This window comes from Balaenoptera acutorostrata, chromosome 20 (genome assembly GCF_949987535.1).
Source record: "Balaenoptera acutorostrata chromosome 20, mBalAcu1.1, whole genome shotgun sequence".
NCBI lineage: Eukaryota > Metazoa > Chordata > Mammalia > Artiodactyla > Balaenopteridae > Balaenoptera > Balaenoptera acutorostrata.
Window position 1 is genome coordinate 18,398,445 of NC_080083.1, and position 21,832 is coordinate 18,420,276.

At 36.4% G+C, this 21,832-nt stretch overlaps 1 protein-coding gene across 1 annotated transcript in view; it reads left to right on the forward strand.

Moving 5' to 3' along the window:
* Positions 1-516: 516 nt before the first annotated feature.
* Positions 517-21,832, forward strand: part of SUZ12 (SUZ12 polycomb repressive complex 2 subunit) — a 38,831-nt gene continuing 17,515 nt past the window's right edge. The window contains exons 1-6 of the mRNA XM_007190137.3: positions 517-1,040; positions 3,369-3,415; positions 3,500-3,564; positions 7,894-7,962; positions 17,204-17,253; positions 20,429-20,514. Of these exons, the coding sequence (XP_007190199.3) occupies positions 767-1,040; positions 3,369-3,415; positions 3,500-3,564; positions 7,894-7,962; positions 17,204-17,253; positions 20,429-20,514 (591 nt within the window). The 5' untranslated portion in view covers positions 517-766. The remainder of the gene's footprint in view (positions 1,041-3,368; positions 3,416-3,499; positions 3,565-7,893; positions 7,963-17,203; positions 17,254-20,428; positions 20,515-21,832) is intronic.

The following is a 21,832-nucleotide window of genomic DNA, read 5'->3' on the forward strand; positions in this document are numbered from 1 at the left end:
GGCACGTGGTGGCGAGGGGACCGGGGAAGAGATCCTCGCCCTGCGAGCCCCTCAGACCAGAAGCGACCCGACCAACCCCCAAGCAGGCCCCTTCCTGTGAAGTTAGAGACTCGGTGATCCGGCATGGATCTCAGTTCATTTAACAAGCCCCTCGACCCCCCAGCACCCGCCCCCCCGTTCCTCAGAGGCCCGCCTCTCCTCAGGGGTCCTGTATCCCCCGGGGGCGGCGACTGACGACGCTCAGAAGGCGAGAAACGGCTCCCTAAGCCGCTCGCTGGGTCCCTCTCTCCCCACAATGCACCGGGGCCAGCAGGAAGGCCGCTCCGACCCCTAATTTTCCCGCGAATTCAGTTCAAAGAGGCGGCCGGGCCCGCGATCGGCAGCGCGCACGGGCCAACCAAGCCGCGCCTCCGCGAGAAGCGCCTCCGCGTGACTGACGGGGGAATCCGCGGGCCAACAGGCTGGGCGGCCGGGCGGCGCGCGCTCCCGCCGGCCAATCAGAGCGCCGGGCGGGGGAAGTGGGCGGAGCGAGGCCAGGCTAGGGTGAGCGGTCTCCCGAGCGGAGCGGGGCTCTCAGGAGGAGACACTTTTTTTTCCTCCCTCCTTCCCTCCTCTCCTCCTCCCTTCCCTTCCCCTCTCCTCCCCTCTCTCCTCCTTCCCCCCTCGGTCCGCCGGAGCCTGCTGGGGCGAGCGATTGGTATTGCCGGCGCTTACTCTCCGGGGCCGCCCGGCGGGTAGCTGGCGGGGGGAGGAGGCAGGAACCGCGATGGCGCCTCAGAAGCACGGCGGTGGGGGAGGGGGCGGCTCGGGGCCCAGCGCGGGGTCCGGGGGAGGCGGCTTCGGGGGTTCGGCGGCGGTGGCGGCGGCGACGGCGTCGGGCGGCAAATCCAGCGGCGGGGGCTGTGGAGGCGGCGGCAGTTACTCGGCCTCCTCCTCCTCCTCCGTGGCGGCAGCGGCGGGGGCCGCGGTGTTACCGGTGAAGAAGCCGAAAATGGAGCACGTCCAGGCTGACCACGAGCTTTTCCTCCAGGCCTTTGAGAGTGAGTGTGTTGAAGGCTTTGAGGGCAGGAATCCCCCCTCTTGCAGCGTTAGGGGACCGGGACACTCGTGCTGGGACCCCCTTCCTCACCGGGAGTCGGTTTGATTCGGGAGTGGAGGGCGAAATTGAGGGGGCCGTTCCGCCTTCCGGGGTTACGGCTCGAGGGGGCCCGAAGTCTAGGGCCTTGGGGGGAGGTGGACTAGGGGGTCCAGGTGAGGTTCGTGCCTCCGCGAAGATGTACACGCGAGCTGAGGCATGGGGCCCCGCGTTGAGAGCAGGCTGCTTTTTAGGTGGGGAGGTCACAGTTGGACTGTGCAGTTGGATCTACCGTCAGATCCCAGACTAGTTCTTGCTTTCTTTCATGCCTTCCGTACTCTAGAAGTACAAGGCTGTCGGTTGTAGGTTTAGAGGAGCAAAATTAAGCCTGTGAAGAGAGGAGTGCAGTAAAATCGACCAAATTGTCAGTAGTCTGAAATGCCTTCGCACTAACTTGGTGCATTAACATGGCACCTTTTGATGCTCTACACCTTTCACATCTTTCCACCCGTTTCATGGGTACGTAAACTGAGACAGGCAGTGTTTAAGCATCTTATTTCTCTCTAGACGATCTCGGAATTCTGCCCGTTTGTAGTTGTCTTAATTTCGGGACATTTTCTGATGTCAGTTTCTGTTTTTAAGGTCTGTTTCGAGGGCAGAGCTACGACTTAATTTGGGAAGGGGGGCAAGGTGTCTGGAAAGAAACAATAGAATATATAAGAAATATCATGACTGAGTAATCTGAACTGTTCTTTAATGAATATTACATCCTGATTGTTTTTCTCTTTGCTTTTGTATGGATGTTGTAATTTGGATGACCTTTAATAGCTAGATATCTTACAGAGAGACTTGAATAAACTCAGCTCTACCACTCAAGGTCTTTATTTACAATTTTTTTGTGGCATATGTTAAGGGCATGGTATCAGCTGTTCTTGGAAAGATGTATTACGTTGTTTAATACCCTTCTTTCATTCTCTCTCATTAGTGCTTCATGAAATTCTAATTGGAATTTAATACAAGGAATTTCGGTTTTTATTGAAATTAGTATTGAACCTGCTTGAGAAAGATTCACATTATTCTAGCCTTTGCTCAATATACTTTCAGAAATCTGGAGAGGCTTTCAGTTGGAAATATGGTGGAGAACTAAAGCACAGTGATGACAGTAAACATAACATGTTTGCAGCCTTTCTAAAACATCTCATCTCCTTTTAGTTTATTTGAAACTAAAACTAAACTAACTGAAGATTAAGTGGAAATTTAAAAAATTCTTTCCAAATGTTGTGAGAAGACAAATCCTGCAAGAAAGTTTTAGCTGTTTTGCTTTTTTGATGAGTCTACTTTTAGAGAGATGAACTGTCATTAAGAGTTAGATATGGTCACAAAACAACTTGATTCTTCTCTAATATTGATCTTAGTTTCTGAGAAGTTTATATGCTTTGATGTATTTACTAACATAGTTAGCCATACTAGGTCATTTTTATACTGCTTTATTTAAAGAAACATAATACTAACAGGTCATTAATGTAACTGGAATTATGGTACTTGTATATAAAATATTTTCTATCTGTAACCTAAGTCCTTTATAACAGATTTTAACTAAACAGCATTAAAAACACTTTGGGAATCTATTACTTTAAAAATATGTGTTGAGGTAGTATTTACATACTGAGGTAATATTTACACTGAGCAAAATAGAAACTTGAACTATAACTAGCAATATTCATCGAAAATTTTAGCTAATTTATGTCTTGGATTTCACTTTGATTATATCTGTATTAGGACATCTATCTAGGTAACGGTTTTATTCCATTTCGGCTGACGACTGTACAGACTTTTGAAAAGACCAGTTAAAAAGTGAACATTTTATTTTGTTATTTGGCTTCAATAAAGAGTTCTTTTACTGAATCCAACTACCTCATTTTAGCTACTTTTTAGAAGATAGGTTATAAATAGTTTAAATTAACTAAGCTAAATGAATATAACTACTTCTTTTCAGTTCTGCATACAGACTAGTTTAAAAATAGCTACCTTAGAAATGCAAGGTTTAAGAACTAGATTGTAGAGAAACTTAAGTTTAAAGTAAATGTAGATGCATTTTGTGAATGTATGCTATAGATTGAATGTCTTTTGATCAAAGTGCATACTTATTTTCTTGATGTAAATATTCACTACATAGTTTCCATAATAGGTTATTGGTTTATATTGGTTATAACATGGGCTGGGTTGGTATTTTCTTAACAACTTAAGTAATGAGTAAATTTAGATAACTTTGGATTTTGTTTCTGTTACCTAGAACCAACGCAGATCTATAGGTTTCTTCGAACGCGAAATCTTATAGCGGTAAGTAATCAACAAAATTTACTGATACTATTTTTTTGCTAGAATTTCACCTATTTAATTTTAATATTTTAACTTTTTTTATAGCCAATATTTTTGCATAGAACTCTTACTTACATGTCTCATCGAAACTCCAGAACAAACATCAAAAGGTACATTTTATGACTCTTATTTCAAGTTGTTCAAACCATGTTAAAATTTTGTTTGAAAGTATGATTTCTAATGAAAGATTAAATATGAAAACTGAGGTGAAAGAGTGAATTGGTTGCAAAGTGATTTTTAATAGTATCATTTTTGTAAATCCCAGTTGATTGCCAGTTTTTTCCTAACAGAAATGATTTGTTAGTGGAGTAAATGAAGTGATTTTACTGACTAATGTTTTTTACTTTGTGCTGATAGTTATTTTCAAGTTTGGTAGAAGTTGAGGATTTAAATATTTACTAAAGGGCTCATGGGAACTATCTTTGATACATAAATTTAACAGTTAATGTCTGAATATTTCTTATATTTTCTAACAATAAAGAATTCACTTCTATGATGATAGGTTCAGAAAGTCTCATTTTATATCTTTGGTGGTTGTCTTATTAAAAGGGAAATACTTTTGAAGTCAGTAGGAGGAATGTCTTTAAAAACTTCTTAATCACCTAGTCTTAAAGTGGAATCTGAAGGTGTCGGAGAGCTTGTTTTTGCTTTGTAACATTTAACCGTATATAATTATAGAATGGTAGTTTCTTGTTCTGCACCCATGATTATTTACCGAGCATATCAAGTGAACAACTTTAAATTTAAAGGAGAGAACCTCTACTAAGCATTTGGTATTGTTATAGTCTTGACTTAGTAAAACCATTAAGCTTTTCAATAAACTTTGAAACTAAACTCCTTTGGAGACTCCTACTGGTTATTAAATAAGCACCGTGTTTTTTACAGCGAGACATAGTTTAGCTTTGTAGATATATCTAGATGTATTTTGAAGGATTGAAACGTTAAAACTATTTGTCATCTGGTAATCTTTCTGAATCTAGAGAGAGAGAGAGAGAGAGTGAGTGCATTGCATTTAACGGGTGAAACCTGCCAGGTGCCTAAATAACTAGGAAGAAGGTGATGGATTAGGCAGCAGAATTATGTCAGCTCTTTACCTGTCTACTCTATGCCAGGATTCAGGAAACTTTTTCTCTAAAGGACCAGATAGTAAATATTTTAGGCTTTGTGGTCCAGAAAACGGAATTGAGGATATTAGGTAGTATGTAGGTACTTATACAGAAAGAGAAAACGAATATCAACAAATTTTTTTATTGAAATGAAATTCAAAACATAATAATTGAGTGCAGTGTTTTCTTTTTTTTTTTCCTTTTCTTTTTTGGGGGGTGGGGTTGCTGCGCGGCTTTTGGGATCTTAGTTCCTTGACCAGGGATTGAACCTCGGCCCTGGCAGTGAGAGCTCCAAGTCCTAACCACTGGAGCCAGGGAGTACAGTGTTTTATAATACGTGCCTACGAGTGAGAAATGTGGGATTCTTTTATTTTTGCTGGGTGGGGTGGGAGGGATAACATTTAGCTTAATTGGGATTTAGAGTTAGTATTCTCTGCTATCAAATCACTTGCAAATGTTTTATCTGTAAAAACCATTCTTAGCTTATGGGCTGTGCAGAAACAGACAGCAGGCTGGATTTGGCCAATGGTCCATAATTTGCAGACCCTTGATTTACTCTGTAAAACTAGGAGAATTTGATTAAGTAGTAAACTTTTTCTTTTAGTGTTTTTAATATGGAAGATCAGTTACCATCCAGAGGGCTTCCCTGGGGGTCCAGTGGTTAAGACTCTGTGCTTCCACTGCAGGGGGCGCAGGTTCCATCCCTGGTCAGGGAACTAAGATCCTACATGCTGAGGTGCGGCCAAAAAAAAATTTTTTTTAAGTCCTGCAGTTGTCATCTACAATGCTGCCCGATTTTAATTTTAAAGTGATAAAAGTTTTTACAGAATAAATTTGAGTTTAATCCATAAGTGGATTAAAATATACACATCATGTTTGTTTATTAGACTATTTGCCTGCCTCATTGTGGGATACATTTCTGTTGTCTGCTAATGAGTGGAGGCAATTTTAAAAGCATGGCAGTAGAAATGAACTTTCTTAATTTAGTACCCCTTAGGTAAAAAATTGTCCTTTGGGACAGTTTCGAAGCAGTTTGCCAGCCAAGAAACGTATACATTCCATTTAGTTTACTTCCATGTAAAAATGCATTAGGAATCACTTAATTCCTTTGTTGTATGCCTGGCGTATATAAAACAATAAGACTGATTTTTAACAAATTATACTACAACTTAATATCTTCAGATGAGTGCTGTCCTTTTCAAAGTAGTTGGTGAATTTGGAAGGTGATGAATTCAGCCCAGTGATTGTGGTCTTTGTTCCAAATGTTTTTGGAACTGCTTTTACAGAATTGCTTTTAGTCCAATCCCTTTGCTCAGAATGTTTTTGGAACTCCTTTTATACTGTTACACAACAACATAATATTCATTGTTGGAGTACACTTATCACTCCTTTTGAAGTTGTACAAGCAGGTGTAACATTAAATCTGATATATTTGTTAAACTTGCCTTTTACTTTAGTTGCACTTCATAGAGGTATTCAGCTTCTGTAGGCTGACACTCACTACACTGGCACAGTGGAAATACTGGTGAGGACAACGGCATCTTTTATTGAATCCATTTTAGTAGGTTTTATGTAAGCTGTTTCTGAATCCTCCCCAAAAAATTTCTTGAATTTTAAGAATATTCTCCTTTATGATGACCTTTTGATAACTATTTCCCTTGTTAAATCTGAGCTACAGTAGCAGTACCTTTCTAAAGAACCAGAAATACTTGGTGTTGGGAGGTGGGGCTGCTTTTGTATAGTTGCCTATACAGTTTGTTTTGTTTTTCCTAAGGAACGCTGGGTTACCTGTATGATCTATTCAAATGGTTGTTAATACTCAAGGTTTCCTATGTACAACTCCATAAAGTTGGAAGAGGTGAACCTTGTGACCTACAGTCTTAACTTTTCTTCCTACAGACAGGGTTTCTTCTTAATCGTTACACAAAGATAAACATATTATTCTAAAAAGTTTTCAGTAACTTTACAACCCTCCTCAGTAGTACATTTCCAGTATTTATACCAAAAAGTTCTTTGTAACTAGCCTAAAAGAATCCTACATTTTTCTTCTTTCTTCTCTCTTATCTATGGAGATTGAAAATGTATTGCCTGCCATCCTTCATAAAGAACTCCTTACTATGCTTTATTGGGTGAAACTTTAATATTGAGGTTTTCAGTAACTCTAAAGGTAAAGAGAGAAGCTTTTTTATAAAAAAGATCTTTTGTTAATGGAGGCTATTTATTCACCTGAAATATAGATCGTATCAATTCTGCTCTTCCTATCAGTGTTCTACTACAATGTATTTAAATTAACATTTCTCTACTGATAATTTTTATTATAGTAGTTGAGTACAATAGCTGTTTTTGAGGAATGAGCATATTAGTAATTTCTAATATCTGAATTCAAGTTTTACAAGAATACATGAATCTTTCCAAGTTCTAAATTTGAAGAAAATATATGAGTATAAATAGAAATATTTGTTTCCAGTTAACATATATGGGTCTAGTTTTTCAGCCTCTAGAAAATGTATATAGTAGAGCACCTTAAGAACTAAGATGAGGCTTGTTTTAGAATCCATTCATTCTTAAATTGCTTGCTAGGGGTGTGGTTATTCTTAATATAAGCTTCTATTTTATTGGAAATTACTTTTTTCTCTTAAAGTTGTTAAGTTAAAAGCTGATAATTTTGTTATGATTTGATGGGTATGTCCTTTAAACTTCAAACTTTTTTCATGATGGTGACAACCATCTCTTTAAAATGATATACTTAACTTTAGCCATTGCTGCTAATCTTTGAGGGTGTTTTACTAACTTCATATTTGTTTTATGGAATATCCATATTTGTCAGGTTACTTAATGGAAATATGAGTGTTTCAAAATATACATAATTTGCATTTGTTTGGCTCAGTCCAACAGATGCTTGAACACCTACCAAGTATAAGGCAATATGCCAAGGACTATGTGGCTTTCCTTGAAGAAAACAAATCTCTGCCCTTCAGGAGCTAATAATCTAGTAGAAATAAAATATTTATGCAAGTTTCACATTGAGGAGACTAAATGTCAAAATAAATGTAAACCAAGTGCCATAGGTAGGGAGAAATCACTCTGGTTTGGGAATAATTACAAAAGGTTTTGTGGAAAAGTTAGCATTTGAGATGGGACTTGAAGGCTTGTTTGCTGTATTACAACATACACTGTCTCGATAGTATTCATTGTTACGGCTAACCATCCCATAATTTATCTTATTATAAATAAAATCAGATCTCCAACTTGCCTATTATAGTGACAATAAAGTGTAATCTGTTTGTTTTTCCCAGTTGAGAAGTGATTATTTTGTTTATCTGTTTCTTCCAGGAAAACATTTAAAGTTGATGATATGTTATCAAAAGTAGAGAAAATGAAAGGAGAGCAAGAATCTCATAGGTAAGATAACCTATAAGTTTACATTAAGTGACATACTTGAGGAAAGAGGAAAAAGTACAGTGATCATTTTCCTAGTGATCACCTCAATATTGTAAGGAGTTAGAGTGAACCTTAGATGTCAGTTGGTCCAAACTCATACACAAATCAGGGATTACTTCTTCTGTAGCATCCCTGGCAGAGAATCAGTTCTTAAGCCTCATCTTGAATATCTTTAATGCTGAGAACTCACTGTTTTCTAAGACAGTTCTGTTCATTATTGGTTTTCTCTACTACCAATTTCTTGCATTCTGAATCAAAGTTTCTGTAACTTCTGTAGTTAGTATTAATCCTACTACCTCATCTAAAGAATGATGGAGACTCATTTTTATGGTATACTCAATGTGTACGCTAGGTGCTGTGCCAGGTGCTTCACAACATCACATCTCTTCTAAGTAATCATCTACAATTCTGAGAGAGGCTGTCTCTTTTTTTTCCCCATCTTGTCCTTGCTCTTATTTACACCTTTCAGGCAAAATATTCTTAACTTTAGTTTATATTTGAAATATGTTTATCACATGATAGTTTCAGAAACCTGGCCCTTTGGATGGAATCTTCTTATTGTCTGTTTTCACATATGTTACCCAGAACTAATCCCTAAATGTTCTGACTAGCCTAATATCTGCCTAGGCTACAGAGTATGCTTCTATTTATTCTTTCATACATAAACTAAAGAAAGTTGAATATTATTCTAAAGAGAAACAGGGACTTGGGTGGTATTTGTTTATTCATTGACTACTTTTAGGAAGAATGTAGAACTAAAAATACTAGATTTGAAAAAAAATGGAATTAGGAAAATTGCCACATGGATTTTTCTTTTTCTCTTGAAGTTTTAAATCATATCTTACCAACTTAGATAGGATGTACACTGACTTAATGATGCTTCATTTATACTTTCTCATTTTTGTGACTAGTATAAGATGTCATTTTTTCAATTGCTTTTATTTTAAGTTCGCCTTTTCAATTAGGTTATTTTGTCACTGGAATTTTTTTATTGCATTTAAAAATTTTTGTATCAGTATCTCGCAGTCTTGTAGGACTGAAGTGTAATTTATATTTCCATATCTAGGCAATCTTGATTTGTAAATAAACTTTGATAATCCATTCTAGAAGCTGAGATCCCAAATCTTTACCTAATCTATTATTGCCCAAGGAATACCTTACAATACGGGTTTATAAAGACTGAGAATATTCCCAGCGCATGCACTCTCTATTCTTTTCTTGAATTTCTATTCCAGATATTTGGCTGTTCACCTACCCTGGACAGAGCTTTTGGGATCCTCAGGGCCTTTTTAACTTAAAGTATAAAGCTGTAGTCAGAGCCTGATCTGACATCCTCACTTCTTTTCTCCTAAACACCTTAATAGTTTGCCCTCCAGGTCTTTCAGGGCTCATGTGAGAAGGAAGAATGAACCAAGAAGAAGAAAACTTGACCCTTTTCTTCATCTTCCCCATCAAGGTTCCACCTTCATCACTGCAAAACCTTACTACTATCTCATTGTGACACTGGCTTTGATAAATATTACAGAACTTCCTTTATAGTGTGTGTTGTGAGGAAGATAGATTATACTGGTCAGTTCTCTCTGAATAATCACTCACCCAATAATTATATTTCTTTCGACCCAATGGGTTCAATAGCTAGGCCAGTACTATAACAGGGGTATTGTTAACCAACTCACAGAAACATCAGAGGGTTGCGTAGAATTCCTGCTTGTCATTTTGAAAAACAACTTTTTCATTCTTTAGGATCTAGCTGGGACCAGTGAGTTGGTCATTTCAACACCCAAGATCTCTTTTTTTTTTTTTTTTGAGACAGACCTAACTCTGTTGGAGCTGACCATGCTTATTTAATACCCAGTGAGGCACTTTAGACCCAGGAGGTACTGAGCTACCGTACTAGGTGTTTCAACCGCCCCCCTGGCCCACATCTTTTGAATGTCTCATTGTTGCTCCCCGAGTCACTAAAATTAATTGAGAAATTGCCTCATTTTAAGTTTACCCCCAAGGCCCTATATTCTTAAATTTCTTCAGTGTATTTCTCATCTCAAATTAGGCATAATTGGTTTAGTAGACCAATAGGTCTACTAAACTTATCACATAGGATTGTAAGAAGTTCTCTAGACACCAGTATATAACGCCAGCATTGTAAAACTTTACTTGTAAAATCTATGGGCAAATTCTCTGAGAGAACAAAATAAACCTTTGTTGTTCCATGTCGTTAATTAGTAGACGTTAAAATCTTAAATCATATACAAAAAGGTATTTCCACCTATATTTTTATTCTTTACCATCTCAAACATAGAGATCTTGTTCAGTTTAATTGGATCCTGGGTCTGTTCAGTAGCTACTGTCTGGATGTCTTCCACTGGAACTCATGTTCTTTTAGTACTTCCACAGCTTTAATGTCTCCACTCTCAGACCCAATGTATTTCATTCTCAAAGTTCCAGGAGAATATCAGGATACCCCAAATTACTGTAGTACTACGGCCCAAAGCTTAGAACAGTCAAATGCCTGACCTGTTTATGACAGTTGTAGTGACTTACAAATAAAACCAAGTTCCTGGCATTGTCTGTGCAAAATAAAGTTGGTGTTCCAGGATCTTTTTTTTTTTTTTTAAAGGATTTTCTTATTTATTTATTTATTTATTTATTTATTTATTTTTGGCTGTGTTGGGTCCCCGGTTCGTGCGAGGGCTTTCTCCAGCTGCGGCAAGCGGGGGCCACTCTTCATCGCGGTGCGGGGACCGCTCTTCATCGCGGTGCGCGGGCCTCTCTCTATCGCGGCCCCTCCCGTCGCGGGGCATAGGCTCCAGACGCGCAGGCCCAGCAATTGTGGCTCACGGGCCCAGCCGCTCCGCGGCATGTGGGATCCTCCCAGACCAGGGCTCGAACCCGTGTCCCCCGCATTAGCAGGCAGATTCTCAACCACTGCGCCACCAGGGAAGCCCCCAGGATCTTTTTTGTGTTTTATACTCTAGATCTATATTTGTCTTACTTGTCGCAGATAATGGCAGAAATTTATTAGGGGAAGGAGCTGATAGAAAAAAGAAACATGGGACATTTCATGGTTTTCACTTCTTCAAGGTATCCGTTTGTGACAATAGACCAGAATTGCATTTGTAACCTTAAAACTCAACCATAACACCCACCAACTATGAAGATTGTTTCTTTTCTTGAACAGTGGCTTCTGAAAACTCCACAGCAATTAGCAAATTTTAGAAATTCATAGTGGTCACACTATTTGACCAGGTTTTTCACATACTCTAGTGACCAGACCTCTAGTCTCCAGGTTTTTCCTAATCTTTCTCCTTGCTCTTTTGGTGTGGTTATGTATATTTAAAATATTTTTATTTTCTTTTTAGAATTTCTGATATCATGCCTTATATTCTATCTTCTCCGTCTCTTGTTTCTGGTATGCCAATATATTGTGGGTTTTGAATTTATTTTGAGTTTTGACCAAGCACCATGGTTTATTGGTATAAATCTCTGATCTTTCTGTAGTTTTCTGTTCTAGCAGGATCCCAGGGGGTCTCTTGGGCTATTAATCCTACCAATTTTGGAATTCTCTAGTCATAACTCTTGTCTTCTAAGTGCATCTCCACTGACTGAAAGGTATCATGAAAAGATTTCCAAATTGGAATTGCTTCCAAAAGTATTTCCTGTGGTCAAATTAGAAGCATTTCCACTTAATCATTTTCTGTTCCTGGTCCACTGTTAGTAGCTGGAGAAATCCCCTCCAAAGGTAGCTGAACTAGAATATCTACTAGATATATTTTCAAACCTATGTTTTTAGTAGGTTGATAAGGTAAAGTACCTTTCATCACTTTTTGTTGTTGTTATTACAACCTAAACTTTTTTTTTTTTAATAAATTTATTTATTTATTTATTTTTGGCTGTGCTGGGTCTTCGTTTCTGTGCGAGGGCTTTCTCCGGTTGCGGAGAGCGGGGGCCACTCTTCATCGCGGTGCGCGGGCCTCTCACCGTCACGGCCTCTCCCGTTGTGGAGCACAGGCTCCAGACGCGCAGGCTCAGCAGTTGTGGCTCACGGGCCTAGCTGCTCCGCGGCATGTGGGATCCTCCCAGACCAGGGCTCGAACCCGTGTCCCCTGCATTGGCAGGCAGACTCCCAACCACTGCGCCACCAGGGAAGCCCCCAACAACCTAAACTTTTGAATTAGTAATCTTCCTTTTATCGTCTTTTTGTACTGTAACAAAGTCTTGGATTTTTTTCTGGGATTCCCATATCCTTAGTGTACCATGTCCCAGACACTATACTAAGTCCTAGGGGATATAATGATGCGCAAAACAGATGAAGACCTTGCCTGTATGGAACTTATCGGCATTTAGGAGCAAAAGACATAATTGTATAATAAATATAATTATAAAATAAGTGCTGGGAAAGAAAAGTACACATAGGGAAACTATGGGTATATAAAGCAGGAGAATCAGCTCTTGTTTGAGAGTTGGATTTGGGAATAGTGATGTTCAATGAGGGCTTCCCTGAAGAAATGAGCTGAGATTTGAAACATGAATATAGGAGTAAAATGGGGATAGAGGGTGAGCAGATAGGTGATTCTCGATAAAGCGAATATTATACATAACTTCATTTGAGGCCAGAGTAGCTGACTAGAGAGAGTAGGGAGAGTGACATTTGATGAGGCTAGAGCAGATGGCCATGACCAGATAATGCAGAGCCTCGTAGGCTATTTAAGGATGTTGGTCTTTATCCTAAGAAAGCCATAAATTATTTTAAATAGATACATTGCATTAATGGTGTTTCCCTAGCCACCTCTTTTGTAGATTTAGCTGTATTTTTAAAACTTCAAGCTGCTTTTTAAGTTGATTGTATGTCTTTTCCACCATAATAAGATCTGATGTCTTCCTCCCCTTTCTCTTTTTTTTTTCTTAACAGTTCTGTCTTGATTGGAAGTTTTGAAGTTGTTTTCAAATCAGCATCTTTTCAAACTTAAGTTTTGTTCGTTTTTCAGAATCTGGGCCATAGATTTCTTTGTACATACCTACTCCTGAAGATGCCTTATCATTCACCACTGAACGTATAGGATTCTTAAAATCTAAGTATTTAAGAACAAATTTTTTTTCCCCAAAACAATCATATCTTTATTGACTTTCTTTTTTCCTGAATGCAGTGGCTGTTTTTTTTTACTCTTAAAGAAAATAAACATCTTTTAGAAACAGCTCGATACATACAGTCTTCAGTGTGAAGCAATGTACTAATAAGAACACTAGTCATCTTAACATTCACAGTTTTCATATATATTATGTATATGTATACATATATACACTGTATAATGAGGCCAGATATAACACGGCCAGATAGGAACAAATTTTTAAAATGTTCCTTCTTGTATAATCTTTGGCTTTACAATAATCCCTTTATGTTGTGTCTACAATACTTCTGGGAGGTGATTCATTTATATGTAATGGACTCCCACCCGTCATTCAACTTTATCTTCTCACTACAAAGTGTTCTCATCCTTAGGTCTGAACCTGGAAAGAGACATTGGATTCCAGAATAGTGGGCTTGATGCAGTCACCAATTCCTCAGCTTTCTAATACATCATAGCATGAAATGTAACACACTGTTATTAGATGCCAAATAGCTTATCATCACACTTGGGCTATTTTGAGGTGATACAGCCATGACCCTAGAAATGAAGCCTTACACCTGCCACTATCAGATTAATGTGTGCAAATTCAAGGCACTAATCTTGGTTTCTTTCCTGCATAAAAATGTTGGTCCTTCTGTGGGATCTGGCTGTTCTTAAAATTTGAGTTTCCTACATGAATCTCATCTCAAAATGTTAGTCCCTTATGAATTTAAATTTACTTAACCTTATTCTGCAGACTTCTTTAGAATTGTCAGGTACTTGTGTTTAGAATCTTATCCCCAAATTTCACATTCCTCCTCTAGTTTCCTATTGCCATGTTGCTTGCTTCCTAAGATACAGATAGGGAACACATCACAAAGATGAACCAAATCCTTATCTGGTATCTTACCTTGATCATCTAAGCTAGATCCTTTGCTGCCTAAAACGAAATAGGCCTGACCATGTTTCTTTCTTCCCTTCTTCTCATTCCCTTCTTCTGATCCAGTTTAACCAATTAAGATGTAGACACAGTAGCCACAAGAGAGGGAAGAGGGTAAATCAGAAAGGGAAAGAAAACTGCCCTTTTTCCTTGGATTCAGCCATCAACTAGGCCTCATTGTTACATTTTATTCTAGATACATATCAAGAGTGTTTACTTTTGGGAAGGGAAGGAGGAGGGGAAATTGTGCATAGCAAATCACATTCCCATGTTTGTTTTTTTAAGTTGGTTAATTGAAATTTGGAATTCCTTTTCTCAAAGAAACTTTATAATGGTGGCTGAATGTGCTTGCCATCTTATTTAACTTATAATGTAGCATTTAAAATTGTGTCTCAGACCATCCTTTGGTGACCTTTTTGTTTGTTTTTAATTTCCAGTCCTTTGTAGATGGATACTTTTGTAAATGTACTGATCACATACTTGGATGTTGTGGCAATGTTAAATTTTTATGAAAGTGGTTAAAGTCTTATTCTCAACTTCTTGCCTTGTTGTGGAATGGTAACAGTTTCCCGAATGACCTCAGTTAGCAGACCACGTTTTGAATAACACTAATTTAAAATATTTTCTGGGGTAGATCAATGCAAGGTATTTCTGTCATTTCACAGTTGGAACTTAGAATCGCATTCCCTATAAAAACAATATAAATAATATTGTAAGTACTATAGTATAATGGGTCCTGATCCCTGACCTTAAAAATCTTATTACTCTAGGGAGGACATCATTATCCTTTTGAAAATCATTTGTTGAGTGCCTTTCTGTAAGACACTGCTAGGTGCTAAGGACACTGATATGTCAAAAGAGAATGTGTGTGAAAAAATTGTGACAAAGTGGTAAATACAAGTGCTTGTAAAGGAAATTAAGCTCTGGGATGTTTGGGGATGGGTCTTTGTAGAAGAGGGAGAGGGTATTTTGATGGATTGTTTAGTATTTTATCCAAGCCTCACAATCTTGAGAGAGGTTATCTCCTCATTTTATAGATATCAGGTCACAGCTAATAACTGGAGCCAGAATTCAAACTTGGATTTTGTCATCCTATTCTACTTTCCTATATATGGCTTTAGTAGAGGTAAAAAGGAATGGGAACCGTATTACAGACAGCAGTTAGACGAAAGATTTCGCAGTTGGGGACCCATTAGAAAATTGGAGAAAGGAATGATTCATACAAAACCATTTTAAGAAAATTTACCTGGCCTTAGTATGTAGGTTTAACTGAAGCAACTAAGAATAGGATAGACTGGTTGTGACTAATGGATTATCTTCTAACATGGAAACTGTAGACTATTTCTCTCTTTCAGTTTTGTTTTGGAGTTTCACCAATTCTGCATTGTAAGGTTACATTTATGGAACAGTTTTGATAGGAAAATGCTAATTATCTTTTAGTAAAATGGCACGTAGATTTCATAGATGGTAGATATACTTTTTAAAAATCAACTTTGGGTATAATTAACATTCAATAAAATACACTCACCCTAAGTATATAGTTTGAGTTTTGACAAATGTATGCATTCGCACAAGCATAACCACAATTAAGATATAGAACATTTTCATTACCTTGAAAAAGTCCTTTGAGCTCCTTTACAGTTGATCCCCTTAATGTACTTTTTTTTTTGAGGTATAAATTATATGCAGTCCAGTTCACTCTTTGGTATATAGTTCTGATGCATTCAGTCAGGTAACAACCACTACAATTGAGATGAACCCTACAGATTCCCTCATGCCCCATTTATAGTCAACCCTCCCCCTCCCCACTCCGGCTGTGTTTTTGAAATGTATCTGATATGTGTCAGAAAGTAATATACATGAATTACCTGTTTTCAAGAATCCCATTTTATTTTATTGATACTTAAGTTATAATTGCTATTCTTAGTTTTTCCTTTCTATGTTTATGCTTTCTAACTCTGCTTGGACCCTTACACTTCTACTCCGCCATAGTCATTTTGTTCTCTACTGATATCCTAGCATACTTTTCTTAGTACTGTTCTAGAAATGCCCTTCAGGACCCCCACCCTGTAGTTTTTTTAGCATACACTTTCATAGATTACCTCACTAAGAAAATAGAGGCATCCTCACATCTTCTGTTGAAATATCTCACTTACCTCCTGTTTCTCTAAGAAGAAGAGTCCTGGGCAAAGTTACAAAGCTAACCTCTTTATAATATGTCCTCATTTCCAGTCATTACTTGTTCCTTAACGCTCTCTTGCCTCAAAGTCTTTACATAACTCTTCCCCTCTGATTATAAGAATGTATAGATTGTCACCATCATTTAAAAAAAAAACAAAAACATACCCTTTATTGATCCTTATTGCCCTTTTACTGCTATTTACTTTGATTCTTTAGTAAATTTCTTGAGTAAAAGTACTGCTTCCCTTTTCCCAACATCTGTTCTGGAAAGTTATGAATGGCTCCTGATCACGAGATAGATTGTTCTTTTTCCAGTTTAAAGGTACTACAAAAGCCTGTTGATGTTTTTGTTTATTCTATCCCAACTTAATAGTTTTTCCATTGGTAGTAAATATTTTTCAAAACAAAAGGATCATTATAGTTTATGCTTCCTTTTCATTGCTTCTAAAACTAAAAGTGAAAATGACAAGTTGAAACAGTAAATTACAAATCTATAGCAGATTTGTAATTGTATATTTCATCCCTAATTGAAGTAGAAAGTGATGGTTCTGCATCATTTGTTAGGAGGTTGAAATTCCATAGCTTGAAAATACTCAAACACTTTTGCCTGGATTCAGCTACCGTTTGACGGGTGGGAAGGGAAACCTGTCCCCATTTTATAGGTAGAACACTAAAGCACAGTAAATTATCTTGCCTCTTATTTGGTGGTCTGTTATTTTCTGCCTTGCTTCTTTGGTGTTTTTGTGTGTGTGTGTGTGTGTGTATGTGTGTGTTTTTAATGTGTATAGACACACTGTTTTGGATGTCATACTTAACAGGGAGAGCATGGAGTCATGGGCTTGAACAGAGTTAAGAATTAGACAGCCAAATATTTATAAATTAGCTGAAGTAGCTTTGATTTCAGTGTTATATTTTAAAGTTGAGGTTATTTTTATTATAGAATATTAAAGTGATAAAATTTTTTTGTTCTGTTTAGCTTGTCAGCTCATCTGCAGCTTACATTTACTGGTTTCTTCCACAAAAATGGTATGTACTTAAACATATTGGCATTCTAACAACAAAACACCTTTGTGACTGAAAAAAAAATTTGCATGTAAATTCATAAAATTATATTTAATGGAAAAGATGTTGATGTTGATAATTTAATTTCTCTTTAGTGGATTTCTCCAATAGTTTCAATTATTGCTTTATTTGGTCAGTGGTGGGATGTGGAGGAGGTAACTTGCAACTCATTAAACTTTAAAAGTAGTAGTTCTTAAATTTTAGTGTGTGTAGAAACGTTTTGACAGTTTGTTTGAAGTACGTATACCTGGATACTACAGGGACTCAGATCTAGCAGGGTTTTGGTGGAGCTTAGGAGTCTGCATTTTAATAAAGCACCAAGGTAATTCAGAAGTAGGTCATCTGAGGAACAAGTTTTAAGAAACTCTGGCTTTAAAAAAAGAATGTGTCAACATATATGTGTGTAACTGAGTCACTCTGCTGTACAGCAGAGGTTGGCACAACGTTGTAAATCAACTACACTTCAATAAAAATAAATAAATAAGAAACTCTGCCTTAAAAGTTTTTAAAAATTGTAGGTAGACTTTATACATAAGGTTGTGTTCATCGCCTGGTTTTCTTATTGCTGTCTTGCTGTCCATTTAAGTTTTAAGTAGATTTTTAAATTGTTAAAATAATCAGTGCTGTGTGGGATCATTCTTGAAGGTAAACGTTAGCTTCATCTGGCTCATATCTAAATAGATGAAATTCTGGCTTTTACCGCTCAACCGTACCTTTTAGGGCTCTAATTATTGCAGTTTAAAAAACGCTGTGTAACATTATCTTACCCAACTCAGAGCCATCATTCCAAAGATCCTAAGTAGAAAATAATGGGAAGGACTTGTAATGAAATTAAATTTCTTAGATTTTGTCATTTTTAATTTCCAACTTTTTCGAACTTTAAGTTATAAAGACTAATGATGAGAATTGTAATTAATTACCTTCGAACCTGGAATAGGTGAGGAGTCTCCTGAGTAGAGCCCTTTCTGCATAAACATTTTGAGTATTTTTTTAATACAATAATAAAACAACTGAAACAACCACTGCTACCAATGGGATATATCAGTGTGTTAGATATTATATAAAGAAAATTATGTAGTCTTAAATGTTACTTCATTAAAAGAGGTGAAAGCATACTGGGTAAAGTTTCAGTTGGTTTCAGAATGGATAAAATGCCTCTAGGCTTGTCCCTCTTAAATTTGTATGTGTATCCTTTAATAATCATGTAATGGAATAAAACCTTTATAAGAAACAGGTCAAGTTGGTCATCCTTGGTATTGTTTAGTAAGAAACAAAGTTTAATAATAAGCAGAATGGTTATATTAGAACAGTTTGATAACTAGTCAGGTTTTTAATGTAAGAAATTTGAAGTCTGGTCATATCTGTATTAGCAGCTAATGTAACTTTACTTCTAGTTTTGCCTTACATCTGGTCTATTTTTTTAAATAGAAGTAACCTCAGTAGCATTTTCATGGTTTTTTTCCTCCTAAATCATTTATAATCATCTTGTAGAGTTCATATTTCTAATCATTCATCATACTTGGTCTTCTGTGATACTTAAAAAGTACATGAACTCTAATACTTTAGAAGCTTATAATTTGAATTTTATAGGTTTGTTAGCCCTTTGTTCTCAGGGACTTCTATAAAACATAAATTATTCATCACTGAAATCATTGATGGATATTAATCGAATAATATTTACTAATTAATATTATTTGATTAATTAATAGTAATTGAATTTACTTGAATTAATTAGTTGAAATTAACTGGAACATGGTACGATAAACTTTTTTCCCATCTACATGACAAAAAAGTTCAAAAATTGCACAAATTCACTTGAACTTTTTTTTTCTTGATATTACTGAAGTAAATGAGAAAGTAAACTGTGTTGATACTTCTATTTCCAGAAAATAATTTCCCATTTTAACTTTGAAATTAGTGGAAGTTGGAAAGAAGCAGATATATTGCCTCCCTTGTCTATTCAAGGTATATTCGTAGTTTTTTTTTTAAGAAATAATATTTTTAAGAAATCAGGATAGAAAAGCAACATCACAGTCCCTAAAATATGATTATTTTTTCTTTTGTTTTTAAATGAAGACTTTTGTTTAGCAATTACTACTTGAGACTGCTTAGAATGAATACACAAAGATTATTAGGGTACTATTTTCATGGTGAGTATTGTTCAGAGAGTATTTTTGTTACTGCATTTTAGATATTCGGTTATTTTTTGGTATGTTAAATTATTTTTATCCTGGATGCAACTTTCAAGAGACTGATTGAAATGTATTTTATGTATACACCCTGAGTAAGAAGAATGTTTTCAAGTAGAAAGAAGTATTGTCCAAAATCTCAGAACAAAAATTATTTTATTTCTGTATATGTTTATGAATTTATCTATAATATATAGAGAACTATATAGAAGTACATAGTAGTTCGATATATTAGGAACTTAATGATGAATGAATGATTAAATATTTAAGTTTTTTGGACTATTAATGCCTTTGGGATTAAAGACAAGCTGTAGGGAAGTATTCTGGAACCTTAATTTGCAGAAGCCTTTGTTAGTTCATTGATATAGAGAATATAGACTATTACTTTAAAATTAAATTTTCTAAACATTAAAAACCAAGAGATTTCCCTAGGTAGTAAATAATGTCTTGATTTTTGCTATCCCATTTAGGCATGTAAGTTTTATGTTTAATATTTTTTGAAAACTATTTTTTTAATCCCTTTGGTTATGTTTTGATCAAATCAAAGAGCCTTTTAGTTTAAATATCTGAGCATTCAAAATGAAATGAAATATGTAAAATAGTAACCAGTTCAATTTAAATGTATCTTAAACTAAATAATTTTTCTAATAGGTTTTAGAAGAAGGAAAAAATTTTTTAATGTTTATTTTGTGTGTTACCTCTCCTGAACTGTTTCATTTGCGCTTTCTACTAAGAAGCCTTAACTGTATTTGTCAAATTTGAAACTGATCTTGGGAAAAAGGAATGAGTGAACTTCTGAGAAGACTTCATTATAGGAAGTCTTTTTTGTAAATTCTCAGACTTCTTAGGAAAATGAATACTATTTTTTAAAAATAGATTTTAATCACTTCTCGGTCTTTTGGCTAAGATCAAGTATAAAATAGATTTTAAAGTATTGATTTTCTATTTAGATAAGCCATCACAAAATTCAGAAAATGAACAAAATTCTGTTACCCTGGAAGTCCTGCTTGTGAAAGTTTGCCACAAAAAAAGAAAGGTAATGTATAGGATGATACTGGTAGGTGAAATGGAATAATTTTTTTCATTGAATATATTTATGCATATATATCGTTTATGCATATAAACCTTAAAAGCTTTTAAATATGTTGATGGCTGAATTGTAAAACTGATAACCTCTTTTGCCAACCTCCCATATCTTCATGTTTTTTCTAATCTGGCTATAGGTATCTGCATAAAACTTTCTGTTACAGGAGTATGACAGTGAAGGGAAGAAGCTATCTTTTAGCATCTTAGGAGATAAATTCAGTTGCTTCCTGCCACTCCGGTCTCTTAGCTTATTTTTTTTAGCTATTTGTACACATTAATGTTTTAAATAAGGGCTAAGAGAGAGTTTTTCCCAAAAGGATTATCTTGTAACACTACTCTCAGGCAAAGAAATTTCTGTTTCTAGCATTATCAGCCGTTAACTTATAAATATATTGCTTCAAATTTTTATTTATAAGATGAAATCATTTCACCATAGAAACAAGTATTATGGTGGTTAAATTTCCTGGGCAACCCACCAAAGCCAACAGATATACTTTTAGTAGCCTTAAGTCCTTGGGTATTTTAAGAATGGGAGGGAATTCCCAGGCGGTCCAGTGGTTAGGACTTCATAGTCCCACTGCAGGGGGCCTGGACTCGATCCCTGGTCGGGGAACTAAAAGCCCACAGGCCATGTGGTGAGACCAAAAAAAAAAAGAATGACCTGTATAGAGGTTCTGATTGCTCATGCTCTTCCAAAATCAATCACAGTAAGGTGATATGGTGAAAACTGTGCTAGAGCATTGGTATGGAATAGACCAAGGTGATGGGAGACAGCAGTGTAAGTACATGTTAAAAACTCTATAAAGTTAGTTAATAATACTCCATGCTTCCACCCAACCCCCATACGCAACAAGTAGTGATGTGAAAATTCAAGATAATATTCAGGCAAAAAAATGTGCCTGTAACTATAGTATGATCCTTTTTGTGTTAAAAAATAATAATAGGCATAAATATTTTCTTCAAAGGATATATACAACCAATTGCTAATATTAGTCTTCTCTGGAGCATAAGACCTGGGGGGTGGAGGAGACTTTTATTTTCCTCATTTTATATTCTTGTAGAGCAGAATTTTAAGACCATAAGCATGTATTCTGTTTGTTTTTAAAAAGAAGTTACCTAAAATATGTACTATATTTTCTTGTTAAAAAGGTCTTCTGCATCTTGCAATTTTTCAACTTTGCTCTTTTAGCGTAACTCTAGTCATATAATTACAGAACATTACTCATAAGATGATTAATGTTACTTCTTATAAACTATTTCAATATATG